Source organism: Chenopodium quinoa, unplaced genomic scaffold, assembly GCF_001683475.1.
Source record: "Chenopodium quinoa cultivar QQ74 unplaced genomic scaffold, ASM168347v1, whole genome shotgun sequence".
Lineage (NCBI taxonomy): Eukaryota > Viridiplantae > Streptophyta > Magnoliopsida > Caryophyllales > Amaranthaceae > Chenopodium > Chenopodium quinoa.
Window position 1 is genome coordinate 1 of NW_018745207.1, and position 19336 is coordinate 19336.

The following is a 19336-nucleotide window of genomic DNA, read 5'->3' on the forward strand; positions in this document are numbered from 1 at the left end:
GGAAGTTCGGGTCAGTCGGCTTGTCAGAACAGGCGGTAGGCAGAAAAAGTCCGAAAATGTCAGAGCAAGTTCAGGGGTCCGAATGTTCTCGCAAAGTTCTCAAATGTGAAAATGACCGAAGTCAGCACTTCCTTTTATAGGCAAAATGAGAAGGCGAAGGGTCGCTTCAAATTCAAATTTGGGCGGGAAAATCTCTCGGCCGTCTGCAAGGTGACACCTGTAACGGGCCGTCGCCTGTCACCGTGCGACACCTGTCACAGGCGACACGTGACCAGTCGCGTGCCACCTGTGAGGGGCAAATGATTAGGGGATTTTTATCCACCAATCACCGTCTGACAAGTGGACCAACCAGGTTCCGCCACGTGTCCTTCACGAAGGCCAACAGGAGCTTGCCACGTGTCAGTCACAGATACGTCCTCCACGGACCACTTAAGACACGCCACGTGTCCCACCCATGCCAAAGTGGGACAACCGGCCATCAAGGCCCATTTCAGTCTAGAGGCCCGATCAGCCCTAGGTTTACCTTAAGCCTAGAGAGTTGCACGCTTCCCAAGGCTATAAATACTCGATTAATCCTCATTAATCAGAAAACAAAAAAAACAACCGAATAATTAAGAGATCAAGCAGAGAAGAACAGACTTATTAACAACCGGCTAATCACGCTAACAACGCAGATTACCAACACTAAGCACTCTCACCTAGAGAGATCTCATTACTTTACTTTCTGTATTGATTACTCCTTAATCAGGTACTAACTTGACCGTTGGAGGCGGAGCTCTCAGGAGTCTCCGTTATTTTGCAGGTACAGACGTCCGGTTCCAGTCTCGGAATTGTAACTCTCCCGCAGGACATCAGAAAACCCCGAAACAAAAGTAGTAAATTCAAAAATCGAAAGTGAATAATAATACATCAATTAAGTTCAAAATTAACAGAGCATTATAACAGAACAAATTAGGGATAATTAAAAATTGAAAAATTATGATCACAATTACTCACATTGTTGCACAAACGAATCAACGAAACGAAGTCCAGAAGGAAACACACGCTCGCAATCGCGATCAAAATCAACGCAATCTCCAGATGCAGAATTCGCCATTGACGATCGGTAACAATTAACGAATTCGTTCAAAAAAATCAAATGAAGAAGATGAATTAGCGAGAGAAAAATGTAGATCAAAAATGGAGGTTGGTTGATCAATTGAAGAGAGAGAAAAAATAGGGTTTAAAATCATATATATACATAAATTGAATAATAAGAATCAAAGGAAAAAGGAAAAAAGAGGAAGAAAAGAAAAAAAGAAAAAAAGAAAAAAAAAAAAAAAAAAAAAAGGAAAGAATCGCAAAAGAGAACTCAATACCAGCTACAAAACGACGTAGCATAGGGGGGTGTAGGGAACACACCCTACACTAGGGTGTAGGGTAAAATTTTCACGTGCCTAGTAAGTGAAGTTTGTGAAAATTCTGCTTCTCCTAACTTCCAATTTCAAAATTAAAGGCACGTGGCTGATGTGGGTCCAGGGAACTAAAATTATCTTTTATGCCACCTTTTGAAGGTTTTACAAGTTCGCTGAGAACACCCCACCGTAGCCACTACCTGCAGCCAACAAGCCTCCTTTCGGATCACCTTCTAAAACAAACAGTCCAATCACTGATTTTCACACCGGCGAATTATCCACCATGGTCTCCTGGGTGGACCTTCAAACTCGCCTCTGCCTATGTTGTCGTTGGCGACGAAACAGAAAAGTTTCACACTTCGTTACTTTCCTTTGTCATCCTCTGATCTTAATGGAAGCTTCTTACTTATGTCTTCTCTTTCCACCCCATCAACTACCATCTCATGTTCTTCTAGTATCTAAATTATTAAAACATCCTAAAATACCCTTAGCCTACTGATATTGATGCATAACATGTGATTTCTAAAAATTTCATATAAGTTGCAACAATGTTTTATTTCTTTGTTTGGAAATTCTTTGTCCCTATCTTTCTTTCTCCATTAAACGCTCAGCAAATTTTTTTGTCTTGGAATCAGTTTTGAGAAGTTTATTGCAACTTATTTGACACGGAGGAAGTATTAATCTGCTTATTATAGACAAACAAGCTCAAGCTGATGACTGATGAGCGAGACAAATTTAAGGCACAAGTTGAAGATCTGTTGACAAATGAGGATGAACTTAAACTTACTTTTCAATCTATTGAGGATAAGGTAAAATTCATGGTTTCTTGGCACTTTCATAACTCCATGTGTTATACTTGATAGCTACTAAAACTCTAAGCTTATAACTATAGCTTTTCCACACTAAGATCCATTTACTTGCAGGTTTCGACAGAACAACATGAAGCAGATTATCTTTCAAGGAGAGTAGCCAAACTGGAAGAGGATATGCATGATGTAAGTTGTGTGTGTGCCATTTTTTTTTCATGGTGCAATATTAGTTAATCCGTTCTCTCATTGCATATAAGTTTATCTAAATTTAAACTGTTAATCTGTTATAGTCTAATTTATTTTAAACTGGCTCATGGTGTTATAGCCTTATATGCATAAAAAGGTATCTAGTGGGTCTGTAGTGGTTTATATTAAAGACTTAAAAGGGAAAAATACTTAAATGGAAAATTCTAGGTAGGTTCTGACGATACTTTGTACTCCATTAAGCAGGTGATAGGAAAGATTTGCAAGGAGAATGAGAAACAAGCAAGTTGAGAAGGATGTGTACCTTTCATTTTTGTGAAGCTGTAAATCCTGTTTGTCCCTTTTGAAAGCTGAGAAGATGTAAATCCTGTTTGTCCCTTTTGAAGCTGAGAAGTTGTAAATTCTGTTTGTGCCTATTATTTCTTAGAGAAGCAAGTTGAGAAGTTGCAATCTCCGTCTGCACATTTCTAGTTTGCCTTGACTGCAGCAACACCCAGAAGAGTCTAGTGTGGTACAGTTAACAAACAGAAATTTTGGAAACTGATGTGATGTGAAATAGGGGTGCAGTTTCAGAAACTTGTTTTCATGACTATTGACTTGATGTCGAATCATCACCATATGTTCAAATTAACAGATATCAGAACTCTTTACATTACGAACAAATCATTGTCTTAATATGCAAATGCAGTCAAGTTTTTAATAGACATTTGGCTATCAGCGTACGCATATATATGTCAAAATAGAAGGGTTCAGATTTCTGTATGCATAAAATGTGTACATGTTTGTTTGACTTGCTGGTAGGGCGATCCAGAGTAAGGGGCTTGTAATTGAAGCTGAGACCTCAACGATATCATGGAGGTTTGGATGCTCAAGGTCCAAGTTCCACGTGTTGTAGTTCTTACAGACATTAGGATTTGTGATTGTAATCTCCTTTATTAGTTTTATAGTCTCCTTTATTAGTTTTGTAAAAGTCTTAAATTTAGATTATACGATCCAAGTGTAAAAGTGTCATTTGGAGTGAATACCAACTTCCCTATTAGGCTATTAGCTTATATATAGAGATTATTCATAATGTTTAGAATAAGGGCTTCTTTGGTGCACCTTATTTTTGCTTATCTTAACTTATATGATCTGATCTGAATGTCAAATTTGACCAAACTTTGACCTTATATATACGATAATCTATGCGGAAAAAATATATCAAGTGGGGTCTTGTTAGATTCGTGATAATGTGTACTTTATTAATATATGATTTTCATTACGAAATTAAAGATATTTAGCGATAAAAAACTGCACATAGAACGATGATCTGATTTGTACTTATATTTTCTGTTCTAAACTTATTTTTTCTGAAATAAGTAAAACTAAGGTGAATTAAACATGGCCTATTTTATATGTACGTATGTGTACTGATAAGGCATAAAGATGTCATCGAAGATTATCAACGCACCCCACGTCCCCACCTAAATAAGTCTCGAGATAGGAAATAGAAAGAACACAACTAATACAAAGGGTGTTAGCGCCTGTTCTCCCCAACTTCTTTCAGTACAATTCAGTTGAGTTTAGTTCAATTCAATTCAATTCAGTTCCTAATTTCTTCCTTTTATTAAATATTCTTTTTAACTCAATTCAATTCAATCCTAATTTCCTTCTCTAATAAAATATTCTTTTTACCTTAATTCAATTCAATTCAGTTTGGTTCGGTTCAATTCAATTCAGCTTAGCTGTTTTCATCCAAAGCAAACATGCCCTTAATTACTCTATAAATCATTCCAAATCATGATGGATTTTAATTATTAACAAGGTCTAGTTTAGTAATGTTAACACCCGTGCAAATGTGTGATGCAACACCATACTTATAAACCAATATTTGACTATAATAATTTAATTTCTTACACTTATAATCTAATATCTGATAATTATAATCTAATTTCTGACAATTACAATCTATTATATGATAAATATAATCTAATATCTGATAATTATAATCTAATTTTTGAAAATTAAAACCTAATACCTTGACACTTATAATCTAATATCTGATAACTATAATCTACTCGTAATATCTAACCATTATTATCAAAATTATGTTACTTTTAATCTAATATCTTATATTTATAACTTAATATCTGACCATTATTATGAATATTATCTAATTTATGACAATTAAAATTTTTTATTTTTTTTTTCTGTTTGTATGACCGGACTCACGTGAGTCCGTTCTACACAATACTTTCACTTTAATGTCAATCATTAAAAAATGAAGAGTATTTGCAATTAATGGTTATAATCTAGTATCTTCAAACCAAACATAAACATTGTTTCAGCTAATTTTTCTCAAACTTAAGAATTTAAAATTTCAAATCTCTACTACATTTATATGGTTATGTAACACTTTCTTGTTTTCATGAAACTTTAACTACACTTATATACTTATAACCCGAAACGCTCGAATCAAATCTCGTACGATTTGCATCACTTTATTGTTTTCATTACTAACTTTATTTTGGTGTTTCACCCGCTTCACCCTTTACACTAATTTGGATTCGGGGTTCTTCCACCAAGTGCAGCCTTATTACCACTTCACTAACAGTCAATTCAATTGATTCTATTACTAACTTTAATTGTACATAAACCCAAATATCTCGTATCAAATCTCGTCTACATCATTATTAACCGTGCGACACCATCTATCCATCTTGTACGGACTATAATTGTTTTCATACTTGTATTTAAAAAAAAAAGGAGGGCACAATGAAGAAAGGAAGAAAGAGAAAAAGGGTGTAAAGATCCAAAAATCCGACAGGTCAATAAAATGTTGCACTCATGTGGGTGGGGGTTAGTTCAACAACGTAGTGCCACGTACGTGGTTCCCACCTTCACATGCCTTCTTATGTGCCATATCTTGGTTGGCCGACACCAATCATAATAAAATTCCTAATTTTTTTTATTTTTATTTTTTTTTTGTTTTCACATATTCTAAATAAAATTAAAACACAAAATTAAAAAAAATAAAAATTAAAACCCAGAAATTTACAATTTTATTTTTTTCACCCAAAAACCTTAGTTAAATCATATTTCCTTCAAAAAAAAAAAAAAAAAACCTTAGTTAAATCATATCAGATTCTCAACACTGTTAATATTTCAATTTTTTTTTTTGACAAGATCTAGGTTGATATAACCTATTTCATCAACACTAATCTTTTCCACTTCGATTAATTTTCATTGATTTTTTCCCCAATTCAATTCCAATTTTAATTTTTCTCAATTGGAAAGATTTAGGGTTTTTGCCGCTTTTTCAATTTGAAATTTTGTCAATTGATCGCCTTGAGTTTGAGTACTAGATCGCCGATTACAGCGATTTGGTACTCCGGCGAACGGCGGACGTCTTGATTCTCTTGTTGAATGTGCTCGAAGTTTAGTTTTTGATTCTGGGAAGATTAATGCATAATAAAATGGGCCCACCTCTTCGCAGGTTTGAAATTTTTCTGGGAAATTTCTGGGCTTTTTTTGTAGTGATTAACGGCTATTTTTGTTGATCTTATTCGTTTGATTATGTTTTTAGTGGGGTTTCGAAACGATCGAATGATAGCGCAAGGCTTGTAATGACTACTATTCTAGGTGTTGTTTTTGGGTTCTTCATTGGAGTTTCATTTCCTTCAGTTTCTGATAAGGTACATTGATTTATTTTGTAATTAATTTTTCAGTTTTCCATGATTTGGGTTCCAAATAAATGAAAAATGTTACTAGCATTTAGTTTAATTTAATAATTTCGATCGGAATTTTGAATTATGCTGTTTTTTTTTTTTTAAAAAAAAATTAATAAGTTATGATTGAGCTATGATTTGGGTTTCAGATTAAATTATCTTCAAGACTTATTTCCTCTTTTGATGGAATTTCTAAAAGTTCCGCGAAGTCTCTTGAAGATCTTGCATCATTGACAATCCCTAAGGTATGTCATTAATCGTTTTTCGTGTTTCGAATCGCGTGTTTTTTTTTCATTGTTTTCTTACCTTTGCTAGCTATCTTAGAAACTTGAATGAATTCTATTGATGGTTTTTACCAATTGCCACTACTTATTTTATTTTATTTTTTAGATATTTTACAATGCTTTAAATGAACTTCCTATTTTGCCTTTGACCCTTTGTTGTGTTGAAATAAGGGATTTCCAGAATTCCAGTTGGTCCTAATCTGAAATTCAGAAAAGGGCCAATGAGGTCGGATAAGGGTCAATGAGTTTTAATGAGTTCAGACTTCTTAAGAGGAATTCAAGTGAAAATTAAATAATATGATAATGTTTTTATATTGTTGTGTGCCTTATATTTGGGTTGCTTGGGTGTTTGTTAAGTTATCATAGTTTCAAACATATTAATTTAGGCTGGCATTGTTTAAATTTCTGCATCATATTAATACACGAAATGCCTGACTAGAAGCTTTTGTTGTCCAATTATATGCTGTATCATGATTGCATAACTACATGAAAATATCATATCTTTATTTTTAATCAACAAGAAGAATGTATATAGTCTGCATTAAGGTTTTTTGAGAGTTCTGTTTTTCGACCCACCATCATTTATAGCAAAAAACTGTTACTCTCTTCATTGATTTATGTTTGTACTAGTTTCTTTTGCATAGTTTAAATGTAATATTGTAATTTAATATCCTTCAAAATTCTTGTAAAATTGCATTTTTGACAAATAGAAATAAAAGATGAATCTACAAGATTCCATATGACTATATTTTGAGGTAATGAAAACTTTTGAAGTGTTAGATTCCATTTCCATTGGAATCTCTCAAAATTCCAAATGAGACAAACAAAAGAAAACTGAGGGTCGAGGGAGTACATTTTCCCAGTATATAAATAGAATCAAATTTTGATAACAAAAACAATCAGGACTTATGTTTCAAATTTTTATTGCAATTTTTTTAGCTTTATTCTTATTGCAGTGCTATTGTATATGGAGACCATGGCAGTTGATCAACATATTATCTTCACTTTTCTGCCCTTTATTGTAGCTTTGCCTATGTCATAGACAGTATTTGTTATGACTTTTGATGGATAAAGTTGTAGAGTTGATTTTTTAATTTTATAGTAAGAGCTTTTATCGAAGGAGTTCCAGATCTGTTGTAGACTTGTAGCCTCACCAAATATCATATCGTGCCTGAATTAAAGTATGATTGTTATTGTTGTGAAACTTGCTTTATTCTGTGGCTGGTAACATTAATACTGGTATTCTTTCAGATATATGTACCGACCAATCCGCGTGGTGCTGAGATGTTACCTCCAGGAATTGTAGTAGGAGAAAGTGATTTTTTTCTTCGAAGACTGTGGGGTGAACCGAGTGAGGTATACTTCTGTTGACTCAACAAATACCTATATTAGTGCTGTTGAGTGTTTCTAAGTATCTGACTGATACTCCCTCAATTCTGAGGCTGAAACATTGCATAAGTTCATAATAAAGGAACCTTGCTAAATTCCCATATATTTTTCATTGAATTAAATTTCTCTGTCTGAGGGCAAAGCTGCAGAAAACCTTGAGACAGAAAAGCAATTGAAATCTAAATAAGTTGATTTAACTTCTCAGGATCTCAATTTTTTTTCAAATAGTTCTCAAAGTCTGTTATCTACTTATTTTGCATTAATGACCTGGTCTCATTGATGTAATGTATACTTTATCTAAATGAAAAAAGGCAGACTGTTGGTTTGAAGGATGTTCTTGCAATTTCTGTGTGCACTTTTCACTCAAATTGTTTCTTAGTGTCTGGACTGTCATTTTTTTTTCGCTCTTTACTAATAGCATACAAACTTATGCATTAGGAATTGTTGTTATGTCTTAATTTGATAACAACCCCCCCCCCCCCACCCCCACCCCCCACCCTTTTCTCTTTTTTTGAGATATGTTGATTGATTTTGAAGAAAAAAATTGAAACTACCCTTTCCTTTCCCTTCGTTTTTGCAAAAAAAACTTCTCTTTTTTCATTATTGTATCGCTTTTACCTGCAGGATTTGAAAAAGAAGCCAAAATACTTGGTAACTTTCACTGTTGGATTAGCTCAGAGGGACAACATTAATAAAGCTGTAAAGAAGGTATTGAAATGTTAGCTTCTTCTAGAATACCACTGAAAGTATAAAATTATATTCAAGGACATGATATGAGTTCAAACTGTGTTGCAGTTCTCTGACGATTTCCAAATTTTGCTCTTCCACTATGATGGCAAAGTTACTGAATGGGATGAGTTTGAATGGTCCAAAAAAGCTATCCATGTCAGTGCTCCAAAGCAAACAAAATGGTTTGAATCCTTCTTACAACTCTTGCTATGTATAGCTAATAGCCTAGTTCTGTAGAAACGGATAATGGTAAATGTTGTTCCTATAACACAATCCATGGAATGATAGAAGTATAAATGATGTTTATATATGGAGTACTAGTTTTGTCAATTTTTTTGTGAATACAACAGCCCATTTAGTCAATCTGATTTCTCTCACAAATGCTTTAGCTGTATGAAATCTATTTGAAACAATGCTGAAAGCTGATAAGAGTTGATACTTTTAGATTCATGCATGGTTAAAATGACTAAGTAGTCCTGAATTTTGATTGCCTTGCGTGCACACTTTGTAACATGATTAGAACAATGAAGTAAATTTTCTCCCCATTATATATTCTGTTTTACTCTTGGTTTTGGCGCTCCTTTTTGTATCATATTTCCATTTTCCTTGATCTTAATTTGTATTCTGTTCCATAAAAAATAAGCTTTGTTGAGCTTGTGACATGCAAGGCATGATTTTTGTAAAGACTTGGGGATCAATGGTTCTTATCCATCTAATTTGTCAGGACTTATCTCCAAATTGGCAGGCATTTCTGACCTTTTTCTTTTTCCAATGGTTTACGGGAATATTTGTTAGCATTAGGTGCAAAGAATATGTAATTTCTGTTGTAAGCTTGTAACATAGTGATGTAATATGATTTAGACATACAGCTTATTGTGCTGCTTATATTTGACGTGGTCACCTTGTTCTGTCTCTCACTTAAATAATCTGCAGGTGGTATGCAAAGAGATTTCTCCACCCTGATGTTGTTGCTGCTTATGACTATATCTTTATCTGGGATGAAGATCTTGGTGTTGAACATTTCAATGCTGAGAAGTAAGTTGAAAATTTTCAATTGATTTGGTTTTATTATGATTTTAATTTCTAAGACAACTTTTTCTTGTTCAATTTTTTATTAGGTATATTCAATTGGTGAAGAAGTATGGCTTGGAGATTTCTCAACCTGGTCTTGAGCCTAATAATGGTTTGACATGGGAGATGACTAAGAGGAGAGGGGATAGAGAAGTTCACAAGTGTGCCTTCTATTTTAAGTTATGCAGTTGACATCAGTAATCCTTTTCCTCTCATGTGACCAAATTGTTTTTTTTTTTGCACTAGGGATACTGAGGAGAAACCAGGCTGGTGCTCCAACCCACACTTGCCTCCTTGTGCTGCGTATGTTCTTCTGTTCCTTGCGCGCTTATGACATTTGACAAAATAGTGGGAAAAGGAGGCTGAAGTAAAATAGAAAGATAAAAATTAAAAAAAAGAAAAAAAAAAAGAAAAGAAATAATCCTTGTATCATGTTATGGGTTGTTTTTTAGGACCTTAATAGCTTGATTTAATGCTGGGTCACATAATTTGAGCAAAACTGGGGTCACTCTACTTTTATTAACATGCACATACTTCAGTATTCATTGCATGTTTAATAGCTGCTTGATTGATATCTAATGCAAATGAATCTCTGTTTTGCTGATTAATTGCAGTTACTTTTCATGATTGGGAATGTTATGGATCTCTGAAAATTGAATATTGTGTGAATAAAATAATCCGAAGCATATCTAGTTAAAGAAATCACTCAAAGCCTATTACTTATCTCATGAAAGATTAAAGGGATTAGTAAACCATTCCCACACATTCTTTCTCTTCCTATTTAACTGTATTTTTGCTCTGGAAATGCTGCAGATTTGTGGAAATCATGGCCCCTGTTTTTTCTCGGGATGCTTGGCGCTGTGTGTGGCATATGATTCAGGTATTTGGTTTACGTTTTACATTTTTTTTTTATTTTTATTATTATTGCAAATTATTATCTATGGTTTTAATGTGCATAATCCTGTATGAATATTTATGCGAAGAATCTAAGTTTTTGTGTTATGTTTCACAGTTGAAGTTCGATGTTGGAGTATTTTGATGTTCTTATATCTCTAATTGATTGTCATTCTTATCATGCTTTCAGAATGATTTGGTACATGGGTGGGGACTGGATTTTGCTCTGAGAAGATGTGTAGAAGTAAGTCTTTCGTTTCTGGTTGTCATATCATTTTCATTTTCACTACCTATTCGGAGAGTTATATTGTAATACTTGCTTTTTCTTCTGTCTAGTATGTAATTAGTGTGTCACTGACTCACTTTCAAGGTAATTCCTTGCTTGTGTTTTGACTTGGGCAGCTAAGTATAGCATTAATTCTTTCTATAGCTGAATTCTGATCATTTTTATAATTTTTTTTTTATTTTTTTATTGGTGATTCTCGACAATAATGCCAGATAATTTTTTTTTTAAGTAGGCCCTATTAGTTTGAGCTCTTTATAAATGATATTTATCTTGATAATTTTTATGATTTTTTTTTTCTTTTTTGTGGAATTGGCCAAGTGGCCCTATCACTATTCTGGCTAAAAGTTTTTATGATCTGCATCTTTCATTTCGAATAATGTACTCCATTCTTAACTTTTTTGTTGTTTGTTCTGTAGCCTGCGCATGAGAAAATTGGTGTTGTAGATCAGCAATGGATAGTTCATCAAGTAATTCCTTCTCTTGGGAACCAGGTAAATAAATCTTTAAATAGCATATTTAAAATCTGAAGTGCTACTCCCCTCTCTTTTCTCTCTCTCTCCCTCTCGTTTTCCAAAAAATTACACTCAATTGCGAGGGGGAAAATGAGTTATCAGGTAGAGGCAAAGTTATCTATCAAGTATTCGAGGTCACTTGGGACCTGAGGTGGTTCTTAGTACTTACAGACTGTATATAAAATTGTATCCATTGAAGTCTATCTGTACCCTTGTACTATCAGTTAGTAGAGATAGGGCGTCCTATAATGGTTTAAGATGATGTCTTGGTTCTGAGTATTTTTTGTGTATTTGGAAATCATCGTGTCCTGCAGAAACAATTTTGATAGCTTTTAAAGATTAACAGATTGTTTTGCATTTTTTTTTTTTTAAATGTTAGAAATGTAATCTTATTTGATGAAAAGGCTGTACACAATTATGAGATTTAACTTGATTTTTACATTTTCAAAACTTGTATAAGTAACGGTGAATTTGTAGTGGCTTTGGACATGTAAAGTCTTCGTAGGTTTTTGAGGTCCTAAAAGTGAAACTTCACATACAAGTGTTTTTTAGAGTAATATTTATAATTTATAATAATAAAGCATGAGTGGCTTTAAATCTTTGGAGACGGTGCTTCCCTATTAAATTGTTAACGATCTCCCTTCATTTGCAGTGTGTTCTTAATCTCACAAACTCGTATATTTACTTTCATCCCACATACATGCTATTCTGCAGCTTTCTTTGAATTCAATGTTTTATCATTTTGTGATTCTTTTTAAGTAGTGCATCTATCCATTTTCAGGGTCAGGCTGAGAATGGCAAGGCTCCATGGCAAGGGGTAGGGACTTGTACTTTAATATCTTTAATCTGCTTGTGAATTTCTCTCTTCTTCTGTTTCTTTTTGCTCACATTGATCATGTAGACATGTTTGCTCACATATGTTGTGTAGTAGATGTAATGTTAATCTTTTAACTACTACAGTCATGCTATATTTTGACTGCTTTTTCCCTAGAAGTTCCAAACTGATTTCTTTTGTTCATCTATGATCTTATATCAAGGTCCGTGAGAGATGCAAGAAAGAGTGGTCTCTGTTCCAAAATCGACTTGCAAATGCTGACAAGGAATACCTTGCACAACTCGGGAAGGGCTAATGACTATTCTTTATGTGTAGCGTAGCCGCATGCTAATGCTGATCACTTTTGATCTCTCTACCAGCATCGTGATTGGAAGATTAGTTCAGTTCTTACTAATGATGTGCTTTCTGGTTTGGTAATGGGTATTCCTTTGGCCTCTAAGGATATAGGGAAGAAATAACTACACATTGTGCATAGAATACTATATTAATGCTAGGTAACCTGTGTAGATTATTATTCTTCCCCACCTTTGCGTCCAATATTGCTGTTATATTGGATTTACCCTAGTGGTTGTGTTGCAGATATGCGTAGATTTTAGGGGTCATCCTTGTATTAAATTGTTGTACAAATTTTGAACAGCTGAGGCAAACTGTTAGATGAGACTTAGTCCCCATTCCTTTGTTTTTGCGGAGGCGAGGGATTGTTCATCCTTGTGGATTTCTTTGGGTAGCTTCGTGTTAGAAACATGGTTGATGAATTCTTTCTGCCACATCAACCGATTTTTCTATCTTAATTCCAGTTCTCTTTCTCTTCACTGTCTCTATATATCTGGTCCAGGTTTTTTTTTATCCAACTTTTACAGATTTTCATAATCTTTGTTTTACTTCGCTGTGAGAATTACTTATAAGCATTAGTGCATTACAAGTAATTAATTCTCTAACATTGTTGCATTTGGACTTGACATATGTGCGATCCTGTAGGCTGTAGCATGCATATTTGGCAAACTTAGATGTTTCTTGATTGGGATGCATTAAAAAACTTAAAAAATAATCTAATTTGTCAAAAAAAAAAAAAACAGTAATTTGTAAGTTGTGGAAATAGAGGGCTGCATACATATGCATTCTCAAAATACTCCGTATGATTTAAACCTTAAATAATCTCTTTATTTTGACCATTTTGAGATCTTTCGGATTTGGAACGTTAACCACCGTGTAATAAGTGTAAAGCAAGCGACTTTGTCTAAAGCCCTTTTTTTTTCACCAATCCAACCACTATTTTTTACAAACTTGCTCAACACCATGCATAAATAGAAAATTGGTTTAAAACCATATTTTGATCTTGTTGGTAAAAGGCAATATGTCTTAGCTACAACAAGGGCAAGCCCAAAACACGCGGCCCAAATCAAATAACCTAAACAGCATGTCCGCGATCCGCCCAAATCAACACCATGCTCTATAAAATGAACATTTAGTATTTAGTTAAAAAATATGAACATGGAAAAAAAATGAACATTTAATAACAAAAAATGAACACGTAAAAAAATGAACATTTAATACTAAAAAGTGAACATGTTATAAGAAAATGAACATTTATTAAAAATGAACATGATTATCATATAATCATAAATTTGGTAGACCATGACCTTAAAAATGAACATTTAGTTAAAAAAAAAAAAATCTGTGATAAAAAATGAACACTTAGTAATAAAAAGTGAACATGCCAAAAAAAGAAATGAACATTTAGTATATTAGAAATGAACCATCATATAACACTTTAAAAAATGAACATTTAGTATGAAAAAATGAACACTTATAAAATTGAACATGTAACAAAACGTTATGAACATTTAGGATATTAAAAATGAACATGATTTTCATAAAGTTTCAAATTCATTTTAGATAATTATTAATGAAAAATAAAGATAAAATAAATTAGTAAAATATGTTCATTTTTTATGTATTTAATATTCATTTTCGGTGTACTAAATGCTCATTTTGTAAAAGATGTTCATTTTTAAATTCTTGTGTGTTCATTTTTTATAATAGAAATTATATCAAGATTGATTGTAATTATTTAAACTCTAAAAAATTGAATATACACCTTAAATCTAATCTTTTTTTTTTTTTTTTTTTTTTTTTTTAACAGCTAGAGAAAAGGGAAACTAATCCCTAAACTTAGTGAAACTAACAGAAATACAATGAAAATAAGGAAATAAGGTACAATGTCATCAATTTTCTTTTTTATCATCCTATCCCCTTGTATGCTAGTGTGATCACTTTGCATCCACTTGAGAATTCTCCTGTTTGCAACCTCAATATCCAAGTGCCAAAGCTGTAATCTTTGTGCTTCTTCAAGACCTCTGAGAATCACACTCAGAAGTTCAGCTTCACGGTTCTACTGTTGCTGCTGATCTTCCCCCCGTTTGAAGGTGACACCATCAGATTTCAAGAGCCATTCCCATCTTCTTTTCTTTCCACTCCTTCGGTTGTGAGATATACCTAATGTGATAGTGCTGCAAGAACCAGCCCCTGTAACCAATTGGATACTGTCTATGTGTTGTGTACTCTTATCTAAATTAGTAACCTGCTCTTTGTCATGCTCATATTCGAACCCAGGAGAACCTGACTCAGAGTTCTCAGAGTCTGTAATAGCTTCAGATTTTGAGTTCTGAAATCTGGAGTAATGAAAGCTCATTTTTCTTTCCAAGGAAATGGTAGCAGACCTTGAATTCAGATTAATGTTCCTGAAAATTTTGTTGTTTCTAATTTCCCAGATACAATCAAGCACAGCAAGTAAAAGATTGTATTCCTCATTCCACTTTCTTTTCTTGTCGTTTAGCATCCTCATCCAATTATAAATCCACTCAGCTAGGGGAATGTCTGCTTGATTGGCAAAATTGAGACCTAGCCTGCACCCTTTCCACAAATGACTTGCAAAACTACATTCCCTAAACAAGTGTTCAATTGTTTCTAAGTGACTGCTGCTGGGTGAATCATCAATAGAACATAATCTGCAGTTGTAGTCATCTCCTAAACCTCTTTTTTTCCTTTCACAGCCCACAGGAAGAGCACCCTTCATGATTTTCCACATAAAGATTTTTTGTTTCGGGTTTCCTTTAGCTTTCCAGAATTCCTTCCAATTAATATTTTGCTTCACATGACTATTTGTGTTCCTGTCATTTTGATGTTTTTTTGCAAGAGAAATCTGTAGCCACTTCTTACCGAGTACTTCCCACTTTTATCACATTTCCATGTAATCAAGTCCTCATATCCCTCAATCATAGGCTTGATAATACAGATTTTCTTAACAGAAACATCAGAAAACCAATTATTACAAGCATCCAGGTCCCAATTCCCATCATCCTTTCTAAGCTTAGCTACACTACTATTGTCAGAGCTTCCTTGGTATCTCCATTTCGGGGTTGCACCATAGACCCAGGGATGGTGAATTTTTGCGAGGAACCCATCACCTATGGCACAAGAACAACCTTTTTTTAACACTTGTAATCCCCATTTGATACCATTCCAACCCCACGAGCCTAAGCTTTTCCTACTCCAAGACTCTTCAAAAAGAGTTTGCCGGTCAACACCATATTTAGCTCTAAAGACTTGGCTGATTAAAGAGTCTCTGTCATATACTATGCGCCATCCTTGCTTGGCCAGAAGCGCTTGGTTGAAAAACCAAGCATCAAGGATGCCAACACCACCCTTGTCCTTACTCTGAGTGAGGTGAGCCCACCCTTTCTAATGAACACCTTTATCACTCTTGTTGCCAAGCCACCAAAATCTAGCAACAATGCTATTAATGCGTTATAAGATTATAGCAGGGCACTTAAAAACCAAAAGCACATAAGTTCCTAGATTGGAAAGCACTGATTTTATCAGTGTTAGTCTACCAGCATAAGATAGAAAAATCGAGTTCCGAGCTGTCAGCCTTTCCTTCACCTTATCCACCAACTTACCAAAAATTTGCTATTTTGAGGAACCAAAATCAGCAGGTATCCCCAAATAAGTATCAAACTTATTGCTTCTTGAGATTCCAAGATCTTCACTATGTTTTTTTATCTCCTCCTCACTAGTATACAGGCTTGTCAATAAGACCGATTTTTCTTCGCTTATAACCTGGCTAGAGGCCCTGCAATAAACTTCAAGGACCTGTTTTAAAGTAGCCACATTTTTCTCATTCCCTTGTAAAAAGAAAGCTGAGTCATCAGCAAAAAAAACAAGTGGCTGATTTTAGGAGCTTTATTTGCCACATTAATACCAACAATACCACCTCTGCATTCTTCATTTCTAACGAGCCCCGAGAGACATTCCATGCGCAAAATGAAAAGGTACGGGGAGAGGGGGTCTCCTTGTCGAAGACCACAATTTGGAGAAAAATTTTCCCTTGGGGAGCCATTAATAATTATAGAAAAGGAAACCATGGTTACACAATTCATTATTTTTTTCACCATCAAATCTGGTAGACCAAACTTTATAAGGACATGTTCCAAAAATTCTCATTTGATCCTATCGTAAGCTTTGCTCATGTCAGTCTTTATAGCCAACTTCCTTCTCAAACCTTTTTTTTATTTTCCTTATATTTTTTAGGAGTTCGTGAGCTAGCTAGATATTATTAGAGATTGCACTCCCCGGGATAAAGGCATTTTGAAAATGACTGACTAGACCGCTTATCACTCTCCTTAGCCTATTTGTGATACATTTAGAAATGATTTTATAAACCACATTGCAAAGTCCAATAGGCCTTAGCTTATCCATGGTTTCCGGATTTTCACATTTAGGAATTAAGGCAATATTAGTGCAATTTAGTTCCTTTAAAATAATACCTGTTCTAAGGCAAGAAAGCACAACATCTGTCACATCTTCCTGTACCCAGCCCAATTTTTTTGATAGAAACCAGCAGGAACACCATCCGGACCCGGAGCTTTCCAAGGCTTCGTGGCAAAAAGAGCGTCTTCTACCTTAAATCTAATCTTGATTCATCATAGAGAAAATAATTATTGATTTGTAACATGATTAGAAATTAAAAAAAAAAAAAAAAAAAAAAGAGAGATAGAGAGGAGAGAGAAAATGACTACAAATTAAGCAATACAATTGATATTCATTAACAATCAAGCAATTTAATCAAGCAATTTGTGATATTCATCACAAATTCATAATAATTTCAAATAATCAAACAATAAATCATCATGCATGATCAACAAAATCATACAAAATACAATTACAAATTGATAAAATCTAACCTCCATTGTTTTCATTGACCTTCAATTTTTTCTCTCCTCCATATTTTTCTTTCCTTTTTGATAAAGTCAATTAATTGAATCTGAAACTCATAGATTTAGAAAGAAACGAGTAAACCCATCAAAACACAAATTACTAATTAAAAAATTTATATAAATAAAGAAGAAACTTTAAAGATTGAAGGGAAGTGAGGTAGAGAGGAGAGAGAAAATTTTAAATTGAGAAGAAAACTGAAGAGAGAGAAAAATAATAGAGCTAAGGAAGAAGAAGAGAGAGAATTAAAATATAAGGAAGAAAAAAGCGTATGTTCATTTTAATGTACTATATGTTCACATTTAATATTGTTGCAGCTAGTTTGGCTGCACTAGAACGCAGCCAAGAATTTGCGGGTAAGAGGTTTTAGCAGGGTGTGCGTGAGTGTGTTTTGAGGGGAGGGTTAAGGCGAGGCTGCGCTGGAATGGCTGGTGGCCAACTATGAGGAGGATAAAGAATGAGGTAGAAGGGGGATTTTGTAAAAATCGGGTGGGTAACAAGGTGGGTTTTGTGAAAAAAAATATCCATAATTTTTAGTGGTGGAATTGCTTGGGTAAGGTTTTGAAATTGGTTTTATAGTTCCAAATTAAGTTTAGAATTAGCAAATAAATAAATAAATGTAATATTTCATTTGGCGTTTAAAGAAGTGAATTGCTAAATACCGCCAACGTTTTTTTTATCAAATCGCCAACAAAAGAGATGAAGGGACAAAATCACCCTTACTTATCCACATTTGGCTTTCTCTCTCCTAAGTCCATCAAGACTCAAACTCATCCATCAACCACCACAAAATTAAAGCAACCACCCACACCACCACAAGTCCACGACCACCACCACCCACCACCGACGCCCACGCCCACGACCACCAAGAGATACCAGATTATTTTTTATATGTCGCCCAACAAACGCAGTCAACAAACGATGACCCACCACCTTCCCTTGTCGGCAGGAAGGTGGCTTTTTTTTTTAATTTCCGGTGACCAACACAACCGACACACAAATCAGGTCAATCGACATGGTAATCGGCGTTCAAAACCGGTTACCGTGCCGGTTGACTAGTTTTGGACGCCAGTAACCACGGTCAACCGGAGGCCAAAAACCGGTCAACCTGCACGGTAACCTTGTTTTGGACACCGGTTACCGGTGACGTTCACCGGTTTTGACTGCTGATTGATGACCCCAGAATAAATTAAAAAAAGTAACCCCTTCCCCACCGTTCCATTAATACCTCTCCGTTGTATTCGCCGGTCGCCGCTGCCTTTTACTCGCTGACCCCTACACTGTCACAAAGCCATAACCATGCATGTCGCCGCTACCCTACATTGTCACGCCGCTGCTACCCTTCATTGTTGTGCTGCTACTGCCCTTCACCTCCACCCAATATGGTTGTACATTAGTTTTTCTGAACAATGGTTGTATGGTAATTGGTGACAGCAATGGTGGATTGGTAGTTGTGGATGGTCAAAGAGAGGAAAAAAAAAAAAGAAAAAAAAAGAGTAAGGGTATTATTGTCCCTTTACATCAAATGTTGGCGATTTTGATAAATATTATTGGCGGTGTTGAACACCCCTCTTTAAGAAACAGCGCAATTGACACGTAAAACAAGACAATTACATTTTTTTGTCGATTTTGACCTCAATTTGGTTTTTCAAGAACTAAAATTATCTTATACCTTACTTGAACAATTTCTGCGGATAAAAAAAAAATAATGAAACGCATTCGTGCAAATGAGAGATTTACATGTTTTTTTTTAAAAAAAAAAAAAATTCTAAATGTGAGCTAAATTTGGTTCCATAATGGAACATTTTCTAACACGTAAATTGATTTTAAAAAAGGACAATGGCCTCACTAACGATTATTGAGTAAATATAACAGAATTCGTTAACAGCAGGATGACAACAAGAATATTGTATGGTTAATAATTAAACCCAAGGTTACAATGTGTAAC

At 34.4% G+C, this 19336-nt stretch overlaps 1 protein-coding gene and 2 long non-coding RNA genes across 3 annotated transcripts; 2 read left to right on the top strand and 1 right to left on the bottom strand.

The window, feature by feature from the left end:
* Positions 1–1313: 1313 nt before the first annotated feature.
* Positions 1314–3485, top strand: LOC110711062. Its single transcript, XR_002509249.1, has 3 exons — positions 1314–2203; positions 2318–2389; positions 2654–3485. It is a non-coding gene; the product is annotated as an uncharacterized LOC110711062 (long non-coding RNA).
* Positions 3486–5457: 1972 nt separating this feature from the next.
* Positions 5458–12926, top strand: LOC110711063. The gene is made up of 14 exons (XM_021889437.1): positions 5458–5882; positions 5973–6081; positions 6264–6359; positions 7650–7754; positions 8412–8495; positions 8583–8698; positions 9450–9551; positions 9635–9748; positions 9834–9890; positions 10401–10467; positions 10672–10725; positions 11184–11258; positions 12061–12096; positions 12317–12926. The coding sequence occupies exons 1-14, from the start codon at positions 5851–5853 to the stop codon at positions 12407–12409; spliced, it is 1140 nt and encodes a 379-aa protein (XP_021745129.1). The 5' UTR covers positions 5458–5850; the 3' UTR covers positions 12410–12926.
* A 153-nt stretch (positions 12927–13079) lies between these two features.
* On the bottom strand, positions 13080–18026 carry LOC110711064. Its single transcript, XR_002509250.1, has 3 exons — positions 17358–18026; positions 16941–17082; positions 13080–13564 (listed from the first exon to the last, which is right to left on the bottom strand). It is a non-coding gene; the product is annotated as an uncharacterized LOC110711064 (long non-coding RNA).
* Positions 18027–19336: the final 1310 nt, after the last annotated feature.

What these genes read in the sequence shown, in the direction of transcription:
- LOC110711063 (XM_021889437.1), top strand. Translation starts at nt 5,851, where the DNA reads ATGCATAATAAAATGGGCCCACCTCTTCGCAG. An exon ending in TTCCTTCAGTTTCTGATAAG is followed by an intron (nt 6,082 to 6,263) that starts GTACATTGATTT and finishes TTTGGGTTTCAG; the next exon opens with ATTAAATTATCTTCAAGACT. An exon ending in TTAATAAAGCTGTAAAGAAG is followed by an intron (nt 8,496 to 8,582) that starts GTATTGAAATGT and finishes ACTGTGTTGCAG; the next exon opens with TTCTCTGACGATTTCCAAAT.